General features: G+C 43.0%; 1 protein-coding gene across 4 annotated transcripts in view; it reads left to right on the plus strand.

Annotated features, from left to right (window-relative positions):
• CTDSPL (CTD small phosphatase like) overlaps positions 1–16,113 on the plus strand; it is an 80,439-nt gene extending 64,326 nt beyond the window's left edge. For all 4 annotated transcript variants that reach the window (XM_030943892.1, XM_030943894.1, XM_030943893.1 and 1 more), the window contains 4 exons: positions 1,771–1,827; positions 10,091–10,183; positions 11,793–11,978; positions 14,255–16,113. In XM_030943892.1, coding sequence (XP_030799752.1) covers positions 1,771–1,827; positions 10,091–10,183; positions 11,793–11,978; positions 14,255–14,380 — 462 coding nt within the window. In that variant the 3' untranslated portion in view covers positions 14,381–16,113. The remainder of the gene's footprint in view (positions 1–1,770; positions 1,828–10,090; positions 10,184–11,792; positions 11,979–14,254) is intronic.
• The last annotated feature ends 10,500 nt before the right edge of the window (positions 16,114–26,613 follow it).

Raw genomic sequence — 26,613 nt, forward strand, 5'->3', positions numbered from 1 at the left:
GTGTGCAAGCCTCTTCAAAGTCTGCAGGGAGCTGGCACCCACTGGAACACTGGTGGCTGAGGCTTTTTGACAATTCATTTGAGGTTTTTTTTTTAAGGTGAAGCATCAGAACTTTTGTGTAGCTGTTCTGTGGCTGTTAGAGCTGCACAGTATCTTCTCTATCTGAGGAGCTTCATGCAGAGAGCAGATGGGAGCCTCTCCTCTTGTCTTTTTCCAGAGCAGAAAGGGGAAAATGCTCAGCGTTAGATAAGAAGAATATAGATTGATCTGTGTGTATTTGAGGAATTTTTCAGATCACATCAGCACAGGGATCAGCATGAGGTCTGTTGCCAATCCTGGCTGCTCAGGATGAGAGGATTTCATGTAGCCTCTCCTGTGCCCTCAGACCCAGCACTTGCAGGTGTCAGATCAAACCATCTTCTTTATTTCTTTTCTCCTGAGAAAGGGTGTTTCCCTCCACAGAAATTCTTTGTGGTCACTTTGCTCTCCTGGCAGGGAGGTTGTCTGACAGGGGAATTAGAATCTGGTTTATCCAGGGAGTGGGATCAAAGTGCTGCTGGCAGGTTAATACTGCAGGATCCTCTTTTCCCACCATTTTTTCACAGAGCACCTGTTCAGACTCCCCAGTTTGTGATCTGCTTCTTAAGTCACTTTACCTCAGCTGCTTTTCTGCTTTCTTGGCACACCTTTGCCCCCCTGAAAGAGTTTAAAGTCTGTTTCCTGTCCCACAAATACTTCAGGGGCATCTTTTTGGTGGTTCCTGAGATCAGCCTGCTGGCTGATCCAGAAGAGAGGTGGGACCATCTGTACAAATCTCCCAGAGCTGAGTGAAGATGTTCTCCAGCCTGGGCAGTATCCATGCAAGATACTGGCTGTTAATCAGTCATGTTAAAACTGCCTTTGGCAGCTCTGTCTCAGCCATTTCCAGGCTGCAGGTGATGGAATGAGCTCCAGGCATGTTTACATGACTGGTTTTTTAGCATGGACACAGTGCATGAGCTGTACCTAAGTGTGGTGTCCCCTTGAACCAGCAAACATTGGCAGCAGCCTGTTCCCAACTGCCCCTGCTGTCTAGCCAAGATTAGATTATGAACTCCTGAACTGTCTACAAGGCCACTTTGCTGCTTTCCAAGGCAATTTTACTTGACCAGCAGTTTTTCACAGTAAGTCTTGAGACTTAAGTTGTGTTCAACAGTCTGGAAAAACAGATTCAGGGACTTGGGTAGAGTGTGCCTGCTCTTCCTTTTGGAATTAAAATGCAATTTTACATGATTAGGTTGATTGAATTGGCATGTTTACAATCCTTTAGTCTTGTTGCAGCTGCTGATTCAAATATGATCATTAGGTATTACTTTTACCACACTCTTTTATTTTTAATTTAGTACCAGTTGATACCCTCGAGTAGAATGTGTGCAGTACACAGTTGATTTTCTTGATGGTCATTTATCCATAAAGACTGGATGGAAGAGTTTATCCAAAGAGATGTTTTCCTGATGAACACACTCAGTGGTAGTGGGGGTTATTCAAGCAGTGAAGCGTGCTGGATTTTATGAGGCTTAAAAATAGGAGAGAAGAGGGAAGTGCAGCATCTGAAATTACAACTGGGAGCTTCTGACTCGTGTAGGAGCACACACAGAGTGGATATGTGTGGTCAATAATGATTATTAACCTGTTCCTCAGAAGTTGGTACTCTTCCCTTTCATGCCCCTGAAATTTTCCCTCTAACCATTTTATTTTTAATGCTGATTATTTCTTTGTCATTCTTTCTAGCCAATTAGCAATGCTGATTTCATCGTTCCTGTTGAAATTGATGGAACCATACATCAGGTAAGTGCTGTTTTCTCCTTCAGCATTGTGTCCTGAGTCCCAGAATGTTCTCTTCCTCCATTTGCTGCTTTTTATCCAATAATTTCTCTTGCAAAGCATGGAAGCTGTGTATTCTGGAATGCAGACAGGCATCCCTGTGTGCTCAGGTGGAGTCGCTCTCTCAGGACTTCAATACTCAACTCTTTGTCAATTTTAAAACATTTTCCAACAGGAAATGATGTAAGGATGGGGTTTCAAATATTGCTGGGCCCAGAAAAAGCTGCTTGAACACTGCATTTTTCATTCCTTCCAACAGAAATGGTTGGCTTTAATATATGTTGGTAGCTCATATGCTAAAGGTTATTTATGTTTTAGAAAAGTATAAAAGAAGAATAGGCATTTATTCAGTTTTTGTGGTAATCTATGTTCAGTTTCTGTCCCCTTTTATTCCTGTAAGTAATTCAAGTTCCTCTGATAGGAGTTATTATATACTTCAGCATATTTGAAAGGTCTGGACAAAATCATGAGGAGACTGATTTCTGTGTCTTACTCTTTAAGAACTTCACTTCAGGCTCTAAGAAATGGTTTTGAGTAAATGCAAAACACCCATAATTTGAAAATCAGTCTCTTCCATGTATCTTGGATTGGTGTCCTTAATCAGTGATCATTTCTGAAGGGTTGAATCAAATAAATTACAGTGCTGTTAATTTCCCTCTTCAGGCAGACACTGAAGTTCTTGCTGGAGATGAATTAAACAGGTTAATGTCAAGTTGAGCCTTTCTGATACATGAGCTCTGTAAATTGTTTGAAACATCTTCTGTTGGGTGTTACAGTTAGCAAACCTTCCCTCCATGTGATTTAACAGAAATTTTAAGTACTGTGAATTCTGAAATGTTGTTTACATATTATCTTTATGGATTATCTCTACTTGGACAAAGAGGTTTGTATATTTTAAGAGGTTTTATATTTTATTTGTATATTATTTCTTGTACTAAATGATGGGTCACGAAGATAGTTCATAATTTTGTCTGATTTCCTGTGATGGAAGCTCTCCATGTATTTGTCACTCTTAAAATGATTACTGAATATCAGTCAGTGGACTGAAACATGCTTTAAAAGGAATAGTTGTTTTTTGACAGTTTCTACACTGGACCTGTTCTATGTAGGAAAACATCAATATCTGGGGTACTTCCACCTGTAATGTTCACCAGAGCTGATGCTTACAACATTTAAGTGATGTTCTGGAGATTTGTGATTTTTAATCCTGATTTGATATGGGCTTTATCTGTGTTTGGTGCTGTGGAACAGACAAATTCTCTCTCCTAAAACTTTACAGAATGCTTTAAAAAGTGAATTTTTGAGTGGCTTAGAGTTGTGATCACTTAGCTTGTCAGGATGACATATTTACATTTGGAAACAAATCCCAATAAAAGGCTTGGGCTTTATAGTCAAACATTTCAAAAGCCTGTTGCTTTTCCATTCCCTGCTGCAAACTCTGAGATTCTTCACCAAAAATGATGCAGTTTGGCATTTGGAGATGACTCCATGTGGAGAAAAGAGAAAATAGCAACAAAAAAAACCCCTGAAAACAAACAAAAACTCACAACTGGGTCCAAAGGGAGTGGATTTGTGCATCTCCTCCTCCTCTGACAGAGGTGGTCAGGTGAAATTGGTCTCTGTGCATTCCTGGGAAGTCCCTGCGTGATTTTCAAGGAAATTGCTTCACTCTTTGAATTTCAAGTTCTTCACCTCTAAAATAGGTAAATACCACAGGCACATTTGGATGGTAAAAATGAAGGTAATTGTAAGGAATTTGTGATTCTTGAAATAAAGGTAATTTGTGTGGCACACAGGATAGGCAAAGCCTGGGTGTGTAATGCCTCTTGTGATATTGCTGACATTCAGAAATCTTCTCTTTTTTGTTTTGCACTGTGATAAAGGGCAAAAATAGATATTCTGGCTGAGTATGATGTGCATTAACACAGCCTGTAGAGCTCTGACAACCTGTTCCCACTTCAAACCTGTAATTCTGTAGTCACTTAGAGCATAAATGAACTGATCTGAGCAATTTCTGTCATTTATCAGGATTTGTCATCTGTGTAATGCATGTCCATTTTCTTAAGCAGTTTATAAACTCCAGGATTAATCACTGACATTGAGAAATGTTCCACCTGTGCAAAATATCCCAGGAGATGGGAAATATTGTGGGACCACACTGTCCATAGTGCATATCCCTGTTTTACCAGTGAGCCTGGTACCTTATCAGGGGGAGGTTGACAGATTTTTATTGTCCTTGACCTCTGCCTTAGGCAGAACCCCAGTGGAAAGGAAGTTTCCTTGCTGAGAAACACCATTCCAAAGGTGTCCATTCATATAGAAACTTGGAATTATATGAGATTGTTCAGATCTCATATACCAAAAAATACAAGTTGTGGCAGATGGAATTGCTGTACTCCTGAAAGAGTTTTGAGATTGACTTATCTAGCAAGTTTTTTCATGGTAAACGCTGGTTGGGTTTGGTTTTTTTTGGTTTTTTTTTTCAGAGGTCTTAAAAAAATAATGTCTTTACTTTGGGGAATTTGCTTTCCCTTATATAATTTATAATCCAAAGGTCAGAAACACTCTTGGGTTTTTTTTTATAGGGAGGACAATTCATCATCTTCAAGGATGCTTGGGTAAACGAGCTTCCCTAGATTAAAAACCAGATTTTCTTAACATCCCTTCTCCCTTTCCCATCTGTCTTTCTCCAGCCTAAATTACCTCGTCTTTTGAAAGGATTTGTCATTTTATTTTAAGAAGGAAATAAATCAAGTGTGAAGGAACCTTCCTTTCTTTCTGCTGTGGGTCTCTGGATGCCTGCAGAGCTGCCCACCCTGGGGCAGCTGAAGTTCCAGGGGAGAATCCCACATTTTCACAGAATGACCAGGTTGGAAGAGACCTTCAAGATCATCAAGTCCAACCCAGCCCCAACAGCTCAACTCAAACCCTGGCACCCAGTGCCACATCCAGGCTTTGTTAAACACACCCAGGCATGGGGACTCCCCGGGCAGCCATTCCAGAACTTTATCACTCTTTCTTTAAAAACTTTTTCCTGATATCCAGCTTGTGGGGGTACCAGTAGTCAGTTTCTCTGTGTCAGGACTGAAGGCACTTGAGACAGTAGTTCATGTTTGGACTCAGGTGTTTATTATTTCTTATCAGTAAAACAGTCTCACTACTGGGAGTTCAGCAGCTTTTCATTAGAAGGCACAAAATGGCCAACAATCTCTTGTTCCAAGGTCTTTTAAAGCCAAACTATCCCATTAAGAACTGACACCCAGATTATTTTCCCTTTTAACCCAATAACTGATCCCAAAGAGCTGCAGTGGGACTTTTTCTGCCCAATTACAAAATGCCACCCAAACCCATGGAGAAGGAGGAAGAAGAAGCATGAAGAAGAAGCCCAGGATGACACCCTGTGCCCTCCATCTTGCTTCCATCCACAACACGCTAAAAATCCCAAAACCTCAATTTCTCACCAAGTGACACACCTACACTGCTCTCTATAATCTATTGCACACTTTTGTGGATTCCAGTCTGTCTTGAAGTCTGGGAAACTTTCTCCATGAATGAGGGTCAGAATCAGTGCTGCCCTGGGGGTCAGGGCACCCCAGAGCAGACAGAGAAATATTCCCAGTGCCCTGGGTTTCCCCACCAACCTGTATTTCCCTTGGTGCAGCTTGAGGCTGTGTGCTCTGGTTGTGTCTGTGCTGCTGGAGAAAGAGCCCAGCCCCAGCTGGGCACAGGCACCTTTCAGGAGCTGCACAGAGTGATGGGGGCAGCCCTGAGTCTCCTTTTCTCCAGGCTGAGCACCCCCAGCTCCCTCAGGGGTTCCTCACAGGGTTCGTGTTCCCAGCCCCTCTCCAGCCTCGTTGTCCCCTCTGGATGTGCTCAGTGTCCCAAGGTCCTTCCCAAGCTGAGGGGCCAGAGCTGGGCACAGCACTCCAGGTGTGACCCCAGCAGTGCCCAGGGCAGGGGCACAATGACCTCCCTGCTCCTGCTGCCCACTCCATTCCTGACCCAGGCCAGGAGCCATTGGCCTTCCTGGCCACCAGGGCACTCTGCTTTGGGGTGGGAGTGATGGCCCAGGTACACAAGGGGGTTTCTGGTGCAAGCTGACCCTTCTGGCCAACTCCTCTCATTCCCCTCTGGTTCTCAGGGTGCAGGGAGATCAGAGCTGGACCTTCTCTCCCAAAGGACAAGTGGGAAGTGCAGTGGAATGTGTTGGAGCTGAGAGAGGAGGCTCAGTGGGGGTGGAAGTGGCAGCTGGAGATGTTCCACCTGTTGGGTACCTTGATTGAACTCTGCAGGAACACATCCTCTCCTTTGGACCCACTGACCAAGAGCAGAGTGACCACAGCCCCCAGAGCAGAACTGCATCAAATAGAGCTTTAATCCCCAAAGGGTGAAGGTTTTTAGGGAATGCTTGTCCTTCATCTTTCATCCAAATCGAATTCCAGTGCCTTTGTGCCTTGCTTTTGGTGTCCAAGAGTAAAGAGGGCAACCAGGAAGAGTTTGATTTGGTGTTATTTTGAATTTTATTTTTAAATACAATTTGTTTATTGAGTAAAACTGATTTTTAAGTATTTGTTTGGGGTGAGGGGGGGAGTTAATTCAATGAATTGCTTATTTTTAATTGTTGAAATCTGAAGGAACATTTGGCATGTATACTTCGAATATAATACCCAAATTTCTTTTTTTTTTTGATGATGGGGGAAAAAGGCTGTTTGAATAATAAATTTCCTTCCTGTAAAGCACAGAATTCATGGATTTTCTTGCAGGAGGCTGTGGCCTGGTTCAAGTAATCCAGGATAGGCTGTATCCATTCTAACTGGCCTATTCTTGGTTACTTGCACTGGGACAGAGCCACAACTGTGTGACCCAGGACCACGAGGGACACATGGGATTTTCTACTCACTGCTCAGAAGAGACATGAAACAGGAGATTACAGCAGTTGGAATTGTCATGGGCAGAGTTTTTGGTCATTACTTGCATATTTCCTCATTGTAAAGCTGGTTTTGCAAGGCGGTTCTGTGTGTCCTGATAAATTGGTTGAAAATGAGCTGGGTTTGTCTTTGGGTTTCACAAACACTGAGTTCTCTGTAGGCTGAGGTTGCTTTGAGGTATAGAAAATTCATGAGGAAGTATGAAATGCTTGAAAACAATTAAAGATAATTGCTTGTGTTCTGCCATTAGCAGCTCTAAGAATCCTGTGGAAACATGCCTAGTGCCTGATTTGTGCTTAAAATGTTGATTAGGGTTCATTTTAAATAATAAAAAAATACTGTATTCCTCTAAATTCTTGCTGTGATAAGGAAAAAATTAGTGAGCATACAAAAAAAAAAAAGTGGTTTTTTTTTTTTTAATGCCCTGAAGACAGTATATAAATCTCAGAAAAATGCCAGGAGCCAGTTAGTCTAGAGATTTTAACTGAAGACATCAGGCAATGGAGGGAAAAGCCAAGCCACAAATAACCATGCAGCATTGAGATTCAAGTCCAGCCACTAACAAAGTAAAGGGGAAAAAATTCCAAATGAGAAGGAAGAGGAGAAAAGAGCTGCACTGTCAGCTGAAGAAAGCTTTCTATGTGGATTACACCAAAGAGATTTTGTAGCCCAGGATACCAGTACATTTTGGAGTTGCTTCCAGGCTCTAAGTAGGACTTCTCAAAGAAAACTTCAACTCTGGAGAAGAACTATCCAGAGTATTAAGATATGTTGTTCTGCCAAAAAAAAAAAAAAAAAAGAAGAAAAAAAAGTGAAGTAATTGGGGCTTTGTACAGAGGGAAATAATTAAGGGAAAAATTTGGTGAGACTTCATCTTAAGAGATGACATTTATTATTAATTAGGCATTTAACATGAGAAGCAAATCTGTTGGCCAGATCCCAGAAGGGAAAGATTTAAGGCAAAGCAGCAGGAGAAACTCAAGTAGAGGAGGCTGTGAGTGCTCTGTGGTGGATCAGGAGCCCTAAACTGCAGAAAGGAGACCATACAACTAAAAATGCTGTGTATTCACATCTGATCCTGAATTAGGGGCAGAATTAGGAGCCCTAAAAACAGCCAGAGGAGTTTTTATTGCCAAGGCTGCCAGTGCAGCTCAGGGCTCTGGGGCTGCAGCTCTGGGGTTGATTTACTGAGTGCTCCTGATGGAGGAGGAGGTGGCTTGTGTTGCAAGCAGCAAAGTTCAGATCCTTGGCAGGGAGTTTGTAATTACATTCCAAGTGGAAATACTTCACTGACAGGGGCAGAGATAGGGATGGAGAGCAAAGAGGAGACTTCTTCTGCTGAGGCTGGAAGCACTGGGCTTTAAAAGGGAAATTAATATTAAATTCCAGCGCTTACTCTCCAAGAATGATGTTAAGGCTCTGGGGTGCTCCTCAAAAATAAGTGTAGGAATAAAATTAAGACTAAAGAATTGAGAATTTATCTATGAACTTGGATCCTGCTGTCTTTCCTCTCACATCTGGGAAGTTGGAAACTCTCTGGATACTCAAAAGCAGAGGGACTGCAGCTGTTTTTCTGTCTTTAAAAAAAAATTCAAAGGTAGAATCTGGAGAGGAAATACTACAGCATAACTTTGTGTAGCAAGAATTAAATGAAAAATTAATTGCCTTGTTATAGGAGAGGAAATTACTTGGTTTATGCCTGGTGAAATACAGGAAACATTGCTGTAATTATCTGGAAAGAGAGTGGTGGTGAAGTACATCTGTTACCTGTCTGTAGTCCATAAAATGTCACCATTATTGGATGTGTTGGGTGCTGCTGTGGTTGTTTAAAAAAATCTGGGTTATAAATTGTTATCTGTATCAGAGTTTGAATGTAATGTTTATGGGGTCAGAAATACTTCAGATAAATTTCACAGAAATAACTTAAAACAGATAAAGACTTCATGGTATGAAGTGTATGCTGCATAAAAGGGAAAATTAACATTTCTGGTTTAGTCATTAAGGTACAGCTCCTCATATGTGTTTTTAAAAAAACTTTACTTTCAATTTTAGGTTTTCAATTTCAATTACACAGTTTCTTTTTTCCTTCTTTTGCTGAAGGCTTTAATTGTTACACTTGAGTTCAAGCTGCTGTTTCCATATTTTTCTCCTTCAGGCTTTTTCTCTGAGTACCTTGATTTTTTATTTTTTCACCTCTTATTAATAGGAATCTAGTAAAATACATACAATTAATCTAGTTTTACATATCAAAGAATGAAATTCCTGAAATAGCATCAGTCTTGCAATTCTTCCTGAATTCAGCTCTATGCCAGACTTCTCCACTTGAAATTTCCAACATTAGGGATTATTTGCCAAACAAAAGAAGATAAAATGCTGCCAATATTTTCTCTCAAACTTTTAATCTAACTGCAAACAAGACAGATAAATATTTTTCAAGCAGACTCCCCTCTTCAGCTTCCCAGTATACTGTGAGCTGTTTCCAAGCTTTCTGAGCAGCACTTTCCTTGTTTTGGTATCTTCTGTGAGCACAAAAACATCTTGTTTGCTCTGCAAGGAGAATCAGGGAGGTTTTAATAATCTGCTAATCAGGTTGTTGACAGCAGGCAGCCAAGGCAGTGCTAAAAGGCAGCAGAGCACTGCTGAAGAGGACAGAAATCCTGGGAATTTGCCATCTTTTGGCAGGGTCCTCTTTAGAAGATGCTGTAGACTTTGTCAGATTTCAAACCCAGCACTTTTAGGCTTTCTGCATGGTGCTGGGAAGATTTTTGGTGAAAAAAGTTCCCTGTAGAGCTGGAGGGCTTGATCACTCTCCATAGTGAGCTGTGGTGCTTAGCACCTGGAATTTCAGAAATGAGAGAATCAGCCACAGAAGGAAAACAGGTCCCTCTTGAGCAATTCCTGCTGTCAGAGAGGTTTAATCAGATTTATTCCTTCTGTGGAGCTCCTCAGCTTCCCAGCACCAGAATGGGTTTGGTGGAAAGATCCGGATCCTCACTTCTTGAGAAGCCCTCCTGTCTCCCTTTGCCTCTAATGAGATTTTTGAGGAGCACCCTCCTGATGATGCTCAGTGTTTGCAGTTCCATAACCAGCAGGGGCTTGGCAGCCTGTGTGTGCCAATCTCTCATTATTGCAGCTCTACTTTTATCTTGCATACTTTCCTTTTCCCCCAGCATTTCATTTGAACTGCTTCCCTGTTAACTTTTGTTTCAAGTGCTGGCATTGCAGGAGTGGTTTTGTTTTTTGGTTTTTTTTTTTCTTTCCTTGGGCAGCATCTGACCTAAATGCTGTTATCATTCCAGGTTTATGTATTGAAACGACCACATGTGGACGAGTTTCTTCAGAGGATGGGAGAGCTCTTTGAATGTGTACTCTTCACAGCCAGTCTAGCCAAGGTTTGTTCCTCCCTTCATCTCTTTAACCCTTATGGTGCTGGTCAGTGGACTTTTGGTTGGGTTTTCTATGGATAATTATTTCCACAGTTGGTACTATCTTAATTTTTCCCCTTCTTTTCTGCTTCTTTGTCTGACAGTGTGTACTTTGTCTGCTAGTGTGTGGGTAAGTGTTTCCATGGTAACACCATCACATATGGGCTTGTCTCATAATGTAGCCTCCATGCATTGCTCATGATGCCAATATGAAAGGCTCCCAAGTTACCATGGTTATAGTGAGAAATTAGAACAAAATAGAGTGCCAGTGAAGCAGCACATGAAAGCTGGGCATGAAATAAAACACCGAATTAAACCCTGTCTACACCATCAACCAGTGACTCAGAAACTCACTGGAAATTGGGAACCAAGCTTCTTGCTCTCTTGAGGGGCAATTTCAACCTGGAGTTAGAAAATTGAGACTTTTTTGCAAAGCTTGAAACATCCCCAGGAATATTTTATGCCCTCTGGTCCTGCAGTAGCAGTAGTGGCTCATAGGTAGTTTTTGTGGTAGATATTACAGTAGTAAAGTGATCTGGAATTCTCCACTTCCTTCAGTGTATTGTATTTGTGGTGTCCTGTTTGTAAAATGACTTTGGTTATTTCTAAGTAGTGCTCTAGCCTGGCAAGCTTTTGCTCCAGCCTAGTGTAGAGATGGTGGCAGGGGACAGGACCCTGATCTTCTGTAAAGCCTTTTCCCTGCATTCTCTTTACCACATCCTGTTCAGTCACGTTGAAAAAAAATCCTAAATACTGCCCCAATTTCATACTGAAATTTTGTGCCTTATTTCATAATCAAAAGATGATTGATTTCAACATCAGGTTTTTTTCTTGGTTTAAAATATAGGAAAACGGAAAATGTTGTGCAATAATAAGATGTAACTACCATTTTCAGCTATGTGGTTATTCATGTTTGAGTTTATTTGGATACTTCTTCTCTATATAAATTGTTGGATTCTAAGCTGTGCCTCACTTAAAATACCATCTTATGTGTAAAATGTGAATTTCCCTGGTATTGTACATGAGTGTTTTTATTAATAACATCTTTGGCTGATCCTTTTTGGCCTAGTTATGCAATTTGGTAATCTTAAGAGTCTTTGCTGACCCAGTTGCTCCAAGGGCATCACTTGGCAGAGCCACATCAGGCTCAGATTTGTTCACTGCAGTTTCTCTTCAGAGGCACATGGAAACAAATCAGCTGGGGAAAACTTCATATTGGTTTTCTATTAGCATTGGCTGGTTTTATGGTAATGGCAGGTGAGATCTCTGGATCCATCAACCTCTAAAAAACTCTCAGGTTAACTCTTAAGTTGGCCCTGACAATAAAACCTAATTAATAAATCACAGAAAACATTTAGAGTGCAAGTTAGCCTTCTCTAGAAAGACAATTGTCCTACTTTTGCTTTCTCTCTTTATTAATCACTTCAGGTTTGCAGGCAATTGAGTTAATTAACAAGGAGCAGGGACGGAAATGGAGAAAAAGGGCATTTTATGTGAAATTCTTGTGTGTCCCTTCTCTGTGAATCAGCCTTATCTGCATGTTGCTAACTTGATGTTTCTGACTTGTATTTTTAAGTATGCAGACCCAGTAGCTGACTTACTGGATCGCTGGGGTGTGTTCAGGGCAAGGCTCTTTAGAGAATCCTGTGTTTTCCACCGAGGCAATTATGTGAAGGATCTGAGTCGACTGGGCCGTGAGCTGAGTAAAGTTATTATAGTAGATAATTCTCCTGCATCTTACATCTTCCATCCTGAAAATGCAGTAAGTATTCAGAGTACTCCAGCCTAACTTCATCTCTCTGGCCCTCACCCAGGTTTTGTGATTCAGAAAATAGACTTTTCAGAGCACTGTGTCAGATTTTGTGGGTTTTTTTAGGCTGCAGTGGGTTCTGGGGTTCGCTGCCAAGTGGTGAAGGACATGGGCAAAGTGATCTTGACAGAGTGTCACAGCCATGACTGCTCCTGTGCTCTGAGCTTTGGCTGCTGCCTTGAGCTCCAGCAGTTTTGAGAAATAACAAGTGGTGTGGAACTTGAAAAACCAACCTAGCTCTAAGAAACAAAGCTGCCCTGCAGCACAGATTTTGTTCTTTGGAGTAGTGATTGCAGAAAGAATGGTTTGCTTGTGTTGTATTTTCAGGCACCCCTGACAAAGGCAGGAATGATGAATCTGACTCCATGCTCTCAGAAGGCTAATTTATTACTTTATAATACTATATTATATTAAAGAATACTGTACTATACTATACTAAAGAATACAGAAAAGACACTTACTGAATGCTAAAAAGATAATAATGAAAACTCCTGACTCTCTCCAGAGTCTCGACACAGCTTGGCCCTGATTGGCCAAAGAGTCAAAACAACTCACAGCAGAATCCAGTGAAACAATCTCCAAACACATTCCACATGTGAGCACAACACAGGAGAAGCAAATGAGATAAGAATTGTTTTCCTTTTCTCTGAGGCTTCTCAGCTTCCCAGGAGAAAAATCCTGGGTGAAGGAATTTTTTCAGAGAATGTGAGTGCCACATGCTTAAACTTCTTTTTAGGTACTTCCATTTTTTTTCATTGTGTGAATAATATTTTATTAGTTAAGATAGTTAATGATTTACTAATGATAATTAATGCTTGCTACTGAGATCTGCATTTTTTAGAAAGGAAAGAAAAAAAACCCACCAAGATCCTGTTGTGTTGTTATGCTCCTCTCTCATTTTTGTCATAGTTCCATAATTAGAACTGTTAGTCAACAAGTTAATCAAGGTTTAGGAATAAGGATAAAGGGCAGGCAGCAGTTCTGTAGGGGAGAACAATGAGGAGCAATGTGCATTTTCACTGTGTGTTTGTATTGGCTCCAGGAGCTCTCATGGAGAGGTCTGGGGTGCTCCATCCATGGCTGCAGCCAGTACAGCTGCTCACATCTGCTTTAGCTGCCAGGGGAGAAGCTGGAACTCTTAGATCTGCTGACTTTTAGACAACCAGGCTGTGCACTGTTTGCTTTGATGTTTTTAGGCTGCCTTCTTTGTGAACTGTTAAAAATCAATGCAGGAAATCTTTTATTAAGAACACTGCTTTGCACAGTCCTGCATCTCCAGAATAGTTTTTTTTTCTTTCTTTTTGTATCAAGAGCTATTTATCTTCTAGCAGTCAGCTTTCAAGTTCAGATCCTAATATTGTGATGCCCTAAGTGATGGGGTGAAAACATTTTTCTGGTTGGTGCCACACATGGTTTAAAGCTGCTATTTATAATAACCAGGACCAGTAGCTCCAATTTATGTTCATGGTTAAAATTAAAAACCTGATCCAAGATCATCGTTTGGGATCTTGGAAATCAGTGCCAAGGAAATAATGAGCTGTAGAAATTTGAGAGATGAAATTAAGGGCCTTGTCAGAGTGGTTTAATCATGTGTAGAAAAGTGCTGCTGGCTGACTGATGCTGGAGTCTCTGCAGAAACCAGAGCTTGTAACAAGATCCAGGATAGTCTTGGAAAGATCTCATTGTGCTGAAGATACACAGAACACCTTCCCCAAATCCAGCCTGCATATTTAAGAAGGTTTATTATCTGTGTTGTTTTCTGAACCCACTCACTAGATGTGACATTTTTACCTGAACAATGTTCTGCCCTTGCAGTTAAACATTTCCTCCAAACCCCGTGCTGGAAGGGGTTGTTGCTGCCTGCCTGTTCCTGGTGACTCACTCTGATAATTCTTAGAGGGGAAAAAAAATTGCCTGTAAACAAAGTGTCAGTGCAGCTTCATAAGCTGTGTCTGCCTTCCAGTCTGTTCTAGATACCAAGAAGGCAAAGCAAGGAGAGCTGCCCAGTGTGTGGGGTCATGTGGGTCACCTGGGCATGCAGGTGAAGCTCAGCTGTCCTGGTTGGGCTTGGGGTTGACCCTGCTGCTCCACCTGCATGCTAATGAGTAGCTAATTGCCATGATTATTACAGCACGGTGATGATGGTTCCAGAACACCTACACAGACAAAACTCACGTGTCTTTTACATCATGAAACCCTCTGAGTGTTTGTTGGTTGCTTTGTTTCAGGTGCCTGTGCAGTCCTGGTTTGATGACATGACAGACACAGAGCTGCTAGATCTTATTCCTTTCTTTGAAGGACTAAGCAAAGAGGAAGAAGTTTACAGTATGCTTCATAAACTCTGCAACAGGTAGCCCTTAACTCTGACTGACTCCTGCTCCTAGATTGCAGTTGCTGGAGGCTGTCTCCATCTCTTTCAGCTCTTTCAAATGTAAGCTTGGGGAGGTCACCCCAGTCAGAAGTGCTACTCTTGATCTTCCTGTTACATTGGACACGAAGGACAATCATGAGTGATGCTATTAAGCCTTCAGAAGCCTGACTCCTAAGGTCATGTGTTCAGACTACTTTTTTAAAGGAAAAAAAAAAAAAGCTATTTTAAATGGGACTCTTTTAATTAATTTCATAAATGGACATCTTTTACTGGATCAGCTTTTCTTAAAACATGCCAAAAAAAAGAAGCTTGTATTTCAGCAGTTGAATTTCTCTCCCTTTCTTCCCCTCCCACTATGCAGACAATTTTACTCCCCTGCTTAGAGCAGTTGACCTGACTCTGAATTTTTTCTTACAGAATGAAGTGCCTTTTTGAATGTTATTTTAAGATAAAAATTCATTTTTGTATAAGACGTATTTCCAGACATCTTTTAGTCTTGTATTGTCTAAATGCTTTAAAAGGAAAAAGGAAAAAAAAATTTATAGAGCACTGTAATATATAACAAAGGAAAAAGTTGAAACCAAGATGCTGGGTTCCTGTCTCCACGATGACAATGAGTTGTGTTACACTTTGTCATGCTCAGAAGGTTCAGGCGGTCGTGGGAGGGGTGAACTGGGGTCATTAACATGGTTGTTTCGCTGATGAGGATTTTGGGCACAGTTTTAAAACATATCTGCAGTTGTTTGAGTATTTAGGGAGTGATGGAGTTGAGGAAATGAGGTGGCTGATAGACCTGAAGCACCTTTAATTGCAGACAGATGAAGTTCTGCTGTCTCTGCTCACGCACAACTGCCATGCCTCTTCTTTTTTGGAAAACCATTCTCTTGGGAGAACAGCAAGGAGATCTATTTATTAGCTTAAGATTCTTTTCTCAAAACAACCCATCTGGGGAAGCTGGATCTACATTGAGCTGTTTGGAGTACTTTTTTCTTTTCATTGCTGCTACTGTATACTCACCAAATGGAGTTGACCATCGGCTGTTATACTGTTTTTGCCACTGTGCCTGTGCTATGAGACATTTTCTGTAAGCTGCAAACTTGGGCAATAAATAAAATGCAGGCTTCATAACCCACCCCCATGGATTAATCCATTGGTATTTGATATACCAGTTAAAGGTGACCTGTAAAGGATTTTTTTTTCAATTTTTTCAGTTAAGATGAAGCCCTGTCCTTTCTTTGATACATGAAAATGTAGGAAGTTTGGTGCCCACACCTTTGATTTGTATTTCTTTTCCCCCAAGGTGTGAGGTGCAGATTATGAGCTGTATCAAGTCTTGCTGGAAGGGCAGAAGTTACTAGCCTAGACTAAAATTGGTCCTCTGGCTTTGGAGTTGAGTTAGACTCATCTCTGAATCTGAGAGCCTGCTTAACATCTTCTGCAGTGCCATAGGTATTTCAAATGAACTATTTTTAAATACTTTATGCCTTTGAAGAACAAGGCACACCTTTTTTTCCCTCCCCCTTTCCAGTGTCACCTTTCAGTTATTGTCCACAGCAGAAATCTGCAAACATAAAAAGTGCAGCTGCGTTTGGCTGTCATCAGAGAAGACTAAATGGATTATTTGGTGCTTCTAATTAGCCTTGTGCTAAATTCTGAATTGTAGACCCCCTTTGCCTTTTTTCTTTTCCTCAGAAAGTCCCAATGACTTGGGAAAAACACAAATTCCTTTGTGATGGACTTGGGGCTTGTGATCCTTGTCTCAAAACCATTGGTGAAGCAGCTTAACAAATCCATCTGAGAGGGGCAGGCCAGTCTGCACAGGCAGTGAGTGGGTGATGGTGGGTGCAGTACCAAACTGAGCCCCCCTTGCAGTGCAGCTGTGCTCCAGCTGTGCTCCAGCTGTGGCTGGGCCCAGGGGTGCTGGAGGCAGTCCCATCACACCCATGTGTCTCTAGGGCATCACCCTTTTGTTTCTTAACCAGCTGGCATCACCTTAGTACTGTATAAATGTGTGCCACAACAAAAAGACAAAGTGTCGAGTTTAAAAATGAAAAAGCTTAAAAAAAAAGCCTACTTTGTTTAAAATATAACAAAAAAAAAAATCAAGCAAGAAAAAGGACGTACGGATTCTGGTTAGTCCATTAACGTTTACTTTCACTTTAAGATGGTTGAATTTTGCATTTGACTCCAGAGTAATGAAACTGTAAGCTGCCAAAAAAAAAAAAAAATAAACAGTTGTTCTCTGAGCAGTATTTTCAACTGTGCCTGTGGCTCCAGGGCCCCAGTGCAGTTTGCAGGGAAGTATTCAGGTTGTAGTTAGTCGTGCAGGTATGAGAGGAATGGCTGAAGAAATTCAAAGACTTTTTCTCGTTAGCATTAGACCAAACAATCAGACAAAGAGTAAATAACCCACGAGCCAGGGCCATGTGACAGTTTGACCTGTTGGACGTGAGACAAACCATGTCACCCGTTTGCATCTCTGCAAGCAGCGATTTCATGAACCAGTTGCCTTAAGTCTGTGAATGAATGTTGATTATATTATTAAAGTGTCTTGTATTGTTTTCAAATCCACATAGAATGGGCAACTGAACTTCTGCACCAGCCTCTGGAGGAACAGTTCTGATGATGTTCTGTACAACCATACTTGTACTGTACCATTTTGGCTCTTAAAACCCCCCAAATTTTAAAACACCCAACTTACTGTAACTTAGTACAGCATTAAAATGACGCTTGGTGACAATACAAAGACAAAAAACGTAGCACAGCTTTGATCTCTGTTAGTATTAAGAGTATTTTCTGTAAGTTCTGACCAGTTCTATTTTTTTTTAACCCACCCAACTCATATGAGAATAAAACTCAGAGTGCTCTACAATCAGGTTTGGACTGCCCTGGGTATTCAGATTTGGCCAACAACTGTCACAGTTGTTTATTTTGACACTATCATCATACTTGAAATTTCAAGTGTTCAGGTTGCGTGGATATACATACGCTATATATTTAGAGTTTCTAGATTCTAAAAAAAGCAATAGAGTTCTGTCCATAAAGTCAGAGAACGAGTGGAATGTTTGTAAAATTTGCAATACGGGTATTTGATTGTATTTTAAATACAAGATTAAAAAAAATTCAAATAGGAAAAAAAAAACAACCCTTGTTTCCTAAATCTCTTGCATATTTTCAAGTGCAGTTACTGCATGCAGGTCTCCAGGGCTGTTCTAAACCCTGGGTTTCAGTTCTAGTTCTGGATATTATAGAAATATTAAAAACTCTTTTCCCAGTTGGTAATTTTAAAGACATGCTGCCTGGCCTGAAGTTCTGTTGTCCTTTTTATGTTGGGTTAAAAAACGTTTTTCTTGCCTGTATGGGTATTTCTAAATGAAGCTGTAAGGCAGAATGCCTTAGACCCTTGAAACCCAACAGAAGTGTTAACAAAGAAATTCCCATTTGTAACCTTAGGGCTGTGCACAGAATCCTTGGTCACACCACGAAGGCGTGGCAGGCTGGGCATGGGGAGGTGGTGGCAAATGTACAATATTGCTGTGTTCATTTAGGTAGCTTTGGAAGAATAATTTTGTCTCTTTGTTTCGCCCTTTTGATCTTTATTAAAACAGCAAAAGTTATACGTGGAAGAAACTCAACACCTGGAGGCGTTTTTGGTTGTCAGTGTACGCAATCACTTTTCTTACAGCATGATTTTGATTAGACTGGTTGGGGACAATAAAGTATCTAAATGACACTGGTGTGTGCTGATGTTGCAGCTTTTGAAATTTCAATGTAAAAAAGAAAAAAAAAACAAGTAAAAGAATCTGTAGCTGTGTGACTTCCGAAGGCGTAATCCTCTGTTGGACAGGTTGTTTTTAACCTAATAAACCACAGTTCTGCACAGCCCTATTTGTAAAACAAAAACAAGTTTGTGCCTCTGATTCCAAGGTGCTGTGATGTTTTTTGCCTTTGTGGGGCGAGGAGGGGCAGGTGAGGCTGGCGTGGGGCAATTGCTTCAAAATCTCTGGCCTAACTATGCAAAACCAGCTGTCAGTTCTCTGTTTCACATGATGTTGTAAAATCCCAGCTGACTCTCTCTCTTATTTCTTGTTAAAGATCTATTGGGAGCTCCTCAACAGAGGAGTAAGCAATGGAAATGTTTCTTTCTTTCTTTCTTTCTTTCTTTTTTTTCCTTTTTTTTTCCTTATGATGGAGCTGTTTACACTTTGATGCAATGAACAATCCAGCAATACTTGAGAAACACTACAGATACCATATGAGTGTTTGCAGGAGAGAGAAGTGTTGTCAATCAGGTATTGAATGGTTTCTTTACTGTCACAAATAAAAAATTTTAACAATATAGTTACTTGTGCATGTAATACTTCTCTGGGAAAAAGCATTTCTGCACTTCTCCTTCAGTAACAGGCACTGATTCAGCAGGGACTTCACTCCTGCTAATGCACATCCGTGTCAGAGGGTGAAATCACCCATCCCTGTCCCAGCCTCCTCCCCCTCTCCTCTCTCAGTCACGTGCAGGACTCCTCAGTGGCTGCCCTGGCACCTGCTTGTGCAAACAGAGCTGATGAACTACTGATGAACTCTGCTAAATAAATTGGTGGTGACTCTTGCAGATGTTCCAGCTATTTAGATCTCTTGGATGAGATCATACAATAATTTGTTCAAGTCTCAAAGCTGTGTGACTTCTTTTGAAGGGCTTACTTCAGCTACTTGAATAGCTGTTCTTAACATCACTGCCATATCCACATGAATATCTGAATAAAACACTTTATTTGGTTGGAAAAATCTATTTTGGGACTTTTTATCTGACACAGTAAGACTTAGGCAGAGCCTTCCTTTCTAGGAAAGGCACATATTATTGATGCTTTATGAGCAGAAAACCTCAGGCCTGTTGGAATTAGCAGCTGGCTCAAGATAGCACATTAGTTGCAATTAAAAATACTTTTTAGTTAGTCCTGTGATTGGTTGGAATGACCTGGCCTGCCTTTACTTTGTACTGGTTGGTCAGGTTTTTGATTTTTTAGGTTTAGCTTGTTTTTGTTTTTAATTTTAATTTTACCAATCTCCTTAGCTGCTACTTCAGATGAAGATGAGGATAAAGATGCCTTTCTCTTTTATTTTTTTTTTTCACTTGGTAAAACAAGTGTTTCAAAATTCATAAAACAGCTCATTTATAATGGTGAGAAAGCTCCTGTTGTTCTGTGCTGACAGAAACCAAGTGTCTGCAGAGCTGAATACACAATGCTCTGTACACCTATAGGCTTTCCAATGGGTTTTTCCCCCTTTTTGTTGTCTTTTGACTCAGGAGGAAATCCAACTGCACTGCAACTCCCTGCAGGATGGGGTAGGGCTGCTCCAGCTGGGATGCAGCCTCCAGCAGCTTTCCTGGCAAGCAACATTTGCCATCCAGACTTCCACCAGCCCAGCCACGCTGGCAGGAGCCTAGGGACGTTCTGGAAAGTTCTGGACTCCTCTGGTTCTGCTGGAGCTGCTGGAGAAGCAGGGATCAGTGGGTAACCCAGTGGTTTGGACAGTTGGCAGCCCTGGAAAGCTGCAGGAGTTCTGTTCTGCAGGAGCTGTGCTGGGAGCGGGGTGTCCATGGTTCTGTTGGGCAGGAGCTGTGCTGGGAGCGGGGTGTCCATGGTTCTGTTGGGCAGGAGCTGTGCTGGGAGCGGGGTGTCCATGGCTGGAGCCATGTCCAGGGCGTTTCTGAGGGACACTCAGGGGTCAGTGTGGCTCCACAGGGCAGGGTTCCCCCTGTTCTGCACCCCAGTGTCAAAAGGGGAGGTTTGGCCATGGCTAAAAGGGGCTCAGTGGGTTTGAGAGGTGCTGGCTGTGGCTGTGTCCCCCTGTGGTGCCTCCCACCGCTCTCTCCAAGCAGCATCGCTCAGTTTTGCACCCAGGCTTTGATTTCATGACATGGACACACCTGGTGGGGATGGAAGGGCAGGAAAAGCTGGACACAAGCACAGCTGGCACCCATCACCCTCCTCACCTCGGGCTGCACCCCAGCAAGGACCAGGCTGCTGCTGCTCAGAGGGAACAGAGGAGTCACCGCTCAGCCAGACACGTGTCACCCCCTGGAGAACCTCTGTCCCTCCAGATAATGAGGGGTGATCCTTTTGTCCCTACAAGTGATGTCACCGCCTCTGAATTCCCAGCCTTGCAATAAATGTTGCACTCAGAAGCTCGGGGGGTTGTTGGGGAGTTGCTGGCTTGACAATGGTTTGTTTTCTTTGATTTTAATGAGCTTTTGTGATGAAACCCAAATTTCTTTACAGTGTAACCTTGTAATTTTTTTTTTCATGCTTTGATTCAGTTTGACAATAAACTCTCTGTGTTATTTTTTCATTCTCTTCATGTCTGATAATGCAAATAGTTTAGGTCTGTTCCCAGAAATCCCCTTTTCTCTGTCCACATGCCATTCTCTGTGGGGAAAGCATTGGGAGGGGGAAGCAAAGACTTCAGAGAATCAGGCCAGAAAGTTCTCATTCCATTCTTCTCAACTCTTGGGAGCTGCTGGGCTTTAGTAAAGATGAAAGCCTTGACTGCTGAGCACCAAGGCCTTCTTCTTCTGCCAGCAGATTTGGCAGAAAGGCTCAGCTCCTGTTCCTTTTGGTTAACCTGCTGAGGTTTGGATAAATCCATCTGGCTGCTTTCCAAAGCCACTGGAGCCTGTAAGATGGAGCTGAGAAAAGCAAGATCCTGGATTGTGGGAGAGGGTAAAGGGGCAGGAGGAAACCTGATGGTGGCTGCTGGGGGTTCTGCACAAACCCCTTCCAGTCCCGGCAGGCAGCACCCCCTGTATGATGACATTCCCAGCATCCCTGAAGCAGTTTGGTTCCTCACCTGCCTGTCCTGGTTTTTAGGGATAAATGGGGCTGAGAGTGGATCAGGATCGCTGCATTTCTCCCAAGCTATGGTGTCACCTCTCTGTGACAGTGCCTGCTGTGAGTGCTGATGTTGGGCAGCTGAGCCGGCACGGGTCTTGGGTCACCCAGTCTGCAGCAAACATTCATCCCCTGAGGGAAAGGAGAAGCTGGGGGAGCTGCTGGAGCTGGATGGGGTCAAGGTGCCCACGGGAACACCACGTGTTTCTCACCTGGCTCCTCTCTCTCTCAGGTTTCTGTGGCTGAAATGGCTCCCCAGGTATTAAAAAGTCTTTTTCTTTCCCAGCCCCACGACCGAAGAAGAAGTTGAGATTTGTCAGCTCTGCTTTTCAAGGCTGTTTATTTTCTCTTATCTATGGCATTCTTTCTCTGACCTGCTGAGATCTGTCCAGCAGGTTGGGTTGTGGCACACTGACTGCCCTTGGGGCAGTGTTGGCTTTTTATACTAAGAACTACGTGTACTTTATTTACAATAATTTTCCAATACCTATCACCTATGTTAGACAGTCTGTCTCTACTCTAAACCAATCCAGAAGTGTCACCATCACAGCAGAAGATGGAGGACAAAAAGGACAGGACATGCCCAGATTCCTCCATCTTGCCTCTTGAACCCCCATTCTAAATCCCCAAAATTCTACTTTTTCACCCTGTGACAAATTCACTATCATTCTACTCAAACCCTTGTGGCTTGTAAATCCTCACACAAAGTTGGTAATTGTTTCCATGGGTTAAAATCAAAGGCACAGGTGTTTCTGACTCCATGCCAAGGTCCCTGAGCCCCTGGCAGGGTCTCGAGTCCTCCAGGGCAGCCAGAGGAATGTCCTGGGTTCCCACATGTCTTGAGTTAGGTCTGCATGGAAGGATCAGACTGGAGAAGGCAGTTACAAGTGAAGCATTTGCTGCAAGACAAACCCACAGAAAGGTGAAAGTCTGGCATTTGCATGTTTGTTTTTGATAGGAAAATGATTTTATAAATGCTGTTAGGTTTCTTTCTTTCTAATCTCTTCTTGATCCCCTGGTTAATACCTGCTGTACCCTCAGAGAATGAGAACCGGAGATTTGTGTAAAATTCATCTGTGGGGTTTTTAGTGCATTTTTTTCCTTCACAAGCAAATGCATCTAGAAGAAGAGGGGAAGATTTTTGTCAGAAGGATCTAAAGAATCCATTTAATGACAGAATTGCAGAATCATTTTGGTTGGAAAAAGTCACAGCTGAGAGGGGCCAGGTGCTGTGTGGGAGTAGGGCTGAGGCTGAGCACGTACAGGTCCTGCCCTTGGCTCTGCCTCACAGGGCTGGAGCTCTGTGACTCCTAATTTTCCTTCTGATTTTTCCTCTCAATAATGGAGCCCTGGTCCCACTGGAATCCTCTGTACCCGATCTCAGTCTCCCTGAGCAGGTTCAGATGAGTAACCACCCACTGGCCTGAGCCCTGACCTGCTGCATAGATCTTGGAATTACAACCAGAGGGATCAGGCAAATGCTCAGGGTGGTGATGATGCTTGGAAAACAATTGGATTGTTGCATCCCAAAGAGGAGCATGAGGGAGGAAGGTCTGGAGAGCTTTTGTGCTTTGGGATTGTGGTGCTCCAAGCCGTGCCGTGGTCTGGCAGTGGCAGCGTTTGGTTTTGATGTGTCAGTGATGGAAGTCTTGGAAAAAAGCAGGGTTTGAAGGCTCTGGCCATGCAGGGCTCGGTCACACCACGAGATGGTGCAGCCGGGCAGCGCTGCCCTTTAAAGGCGCCCTAGAGGAAATTTAAATGACTTTATTATCTCATGGAGCATCACCACAGCTTTGGATGTCTGAGTGCCCTGCCAGGATTGTGCTCCACAGGTCCATGGATAATGCCTTCCTTCGGGTACAAAAATCCCTTTTGGTGATTCACAAGCAATTTCTTCACTGCCCAGTTATTCCTGAGTTTCCTTTGACAAAGGAACCGGTGGCTCCACACCTGAACACAGGATAAGTGTTCATGATAATTCTAGTCACTGATTATTTTTTCTTCCATGAAAATGCAGAAATATGTGATCAGAGCAGGAAAATAAAAGAGGGAAATCAGCGTTTCTCAAATAGCTGATCTCTAAATTATGTCCTTATACCTCCCCTATTGTGCTAAACCATTTTTCCTCCAAAAGCTTCACTGCTCACCTTTTTTTTTCAACAAAATCATTTTAAATTGAGCTTTGGCTGAAGTTCACGAGGAGAAATGTGGACAAATGTTGACTCTCCAGGAGGGGGAGGGGAAAAAAAAAAAAGAAACAGAAGCGGCGCCAGGCTGGCAGGTGGTGCCAGGCTGGCAGGTGTGTGACAAGGCACATTCCCTGTGCCAGTTCCGCTCCCTGCCCGCGTCCAGGGCAGCCAGGGGCACAGGGACAGAGGGACAGCCTGCACCAAAGGGGTGGGACCTTTCCAGGGAAGGGAAATGGAATCCTTGTTGGTGACTGCAGCATCTGCTTTTTGGGTTTTTTTGGGAGAAGGGTGGGTTTTCCAAGCCATTAGCCACCCATTTCAGCACATCTCCTTGGCTTTCTGCTCTCTTGGGAGGCTCCTTCCCACCTGGAAGCACCTGAGGAAAAACCAGAGGAGTTGGGTCCCTGCTGCCTGGGGATGAGAAGGCTCAGGGGGCTCCTCATCACAGCAGCCCAGGGCTGAAAGGTGCCACAAGAAGGATGGAGGCTCTCTCCTCCCCTCTCCCTTCCCACAGAGCCATGGAGAGAACAACAAGGAATGGCTACAAGTTGCCCCAAAAAAAGGTTTCATCTTGACACAAGAAATCTTCACAGTCATGGAAAATCATGAAAATTATTTTCATCAATCATGGAAACAACTTCCCCAGGGGTGTGGTGGAGCCCCCAAGGCTGGAGGGTCTCCAGGTGGGACTGGACAATGATGGAAAGCCTCACCCAGGCTCCCTTTCCATTCCATGAGAGGCTGGAGCAGATGATCAGGATCTCTTCCAGCCTGGGCTCTTCTTTGATTCTGTGATTCCCATTGCTCACCCTGCCCCTCCTGGCAGGCTGTGCCCAGGAATGGGGTGACCATGGTAAAACAGGGGGGCTCTGCAGCCCCAGCAGCTGAGGAGGAGCCACCCAACTGTGGCTGTTTCCTCCTGGCTTGGATGGTGTACGAGCATCGGGGGGTAGGACAGTCAGGATGGATGGAGATGAGAGATCTCTGCAGCCAGGTTATGGAACTTGGGGTTCATTGCAAAGGGCCTGGGTGCAGGGCCCTGCTGGGAGCTGCCAGCCACAGCTCAGAGCAGGCCCCAGAGAAGAGAGGGGGAGAGAGGATGAGAGGGTAAGAGAGTAAAAGGGTAAGAGAGCAAGGTTCCCGTTCCAATACAATAAATCTTCTTCTGTGTTGAATATTCTAATTCCCACTAACCAATCTAATACAAGATACAAATCCTACAGCATTTACATACAGCCTATAAGAATCATTACATCACCATCCTGTGTTACATTTTAAACCCTAAAAACTCCTCTTTGGGCCCCTTCTGCCAAGCTAGTGGGGTCTGCTCTGACCCTTGGGCCTGTCTGCAGGCAGAGGGTATTGTTTCATCAAAAGGGGATTACCTTCAGCCCGGCCACACCATTGTTTTCCAGTTGTTCAGTAACTGAGGTATCTCAAAGCTTGCTTCCATTTCAATCTCACTTATAGTTTCTATATTCTCAAGATCTTTTCCTAGGCAATCATATTTATAAGGCTTTCCTGTTTCATCTTCCCCAACAGATGGCTTCTCCTCTTTTGCCTCAATTCATGAGGGCAAGGCTGCCCTAAAAGTTAAATCCCATCTGGGATCCCTGCCTGGGCCCTGGCTTTTCCAGGAGTCACCTTTGGTCCAGCCACACAGGACCATGGGGGTATTGGAGCTGAGGGGAAGGGGCTGCAAGGAACTCCTGCATCTCTGTTAGCAAAACAAAGACATTCTTGGCTGCAAAAATCAGATTATCTGCAAATCCATGTTCCCCATGGGATACAGGATGAAGGGGTGTAACTTGATGAATGTAACCCAGCCAATATGGAAAATTTAAATTAAAAGGAGAACAATTCCTTGACAGGAATTTCTTAACCTTTGCAGTGTGCCAGGGAAAAGGTCAGGCCCCAGTTAAGGACTTGATGTTAAATCTAGGTTTCTCCAAGATCCAGCTTCTCCTCAAATTCTTTCAGTTCCTTGGATGCTGTTGGGGCACAGGCACTTCTCACCTTCACTTGAATGAAAGGGAAGGAAATTATCTCTACCTCATTGTCTTGGTGTCTGCTAAGGAAGGCAGGAGCCTCCCCTGAAATGGAGAATGTAAACCCTCCCCACCCCTCTGAATTGCTATAAATTTAAAAATTAAGGTGCTCTCAGGCAAAAAATATGGGAGCAGGAAATAACAGTTCTTTAATAGGGAAGAAAAAAAAAGGATAAAATAAACAATGCAGTAAACTAAAACAACACTGACAGAGTCAGAACCCAACCTGACACCCTGTGGGTCAGGGTGCTGGTAGCAATCCCATTGGAATTGTGGCTGCAGCCCTCCTGCAGTGTCAGGTGTGGTTCTGCTGGAGCAGGGGGATCCTGTAGAGAAGGATGTAGTCTTCCTCTGAAGATCCAGGGGAAGAGGCAGCTGCTGTTCCTCTGGGAAATCCAGTGGAGAAGCTGTGCTGGTGTTCCAGAATCTCCAGATTATATCCAGGTGGGAATGCTTGGCTCCTCCCTCTGGGCTCACATCTCCCAATGGGATGATGTAGTTCTTATCAGCCATGCAATGACATTCAATAGGTGTTATCAGCAGGTGTCCCCTCCTGAGGGAGGAGTGAATGTGGTCACTCAGAGAGAGAGATAAGGCAAACTGCCCACCTGACAAAAGGTAACCTGCCATACAGATGGTAATTGAAAACATCTTGCCTTGCAATCTGGAACACTCATTGTCCAAGTGGTAAAACCATTCCACAAATAACATATTTTCTTTTCTGTTCTGTAAAGGTTGTGGCCTCATCTCATTTGATTCCACATCACTCTTGTTCTCCTGAAATTCTCCTGAAAGTCTTTGGGTGCTGGGGGAAATGTTTTCTATCTGCCTGCAATGAGTCAGCTACAAGGCAGCAAAGAGAGCCAGATTTTCTAAATTTCAACTTTACAGAAAAATCAAGTTCTTATTTTAACTTTTTCATAACCAGGTTGTCAGCTGTGACACTTTGTTGTGATGTTTTTTAAAATAATGAATTTGATGTGCTTGCTGACAGGCTGGATCACACAGGCACTGGGTTTGTGTGCTGTCACCCATTTTTAGGGATCTCACTACCAAAATAGGTCTCAGCTCCATCCTGGAGACAGTCAGAAA

Source organism: Camarhynchus parvulus, chromosome 2, assembly GCF_901933205.1.
Source record: "Camarhynchus parvulus chromosome 2, STF_HiC, whole genome shotgun sequence".
In the NCBI taxonomy this organism is placed as follows: Eukaryota; Metazoa; Chordata; class Aves; order Passeriformes; family Thraupidae; genus Camarhynchus; species Camarhynchus parvulus.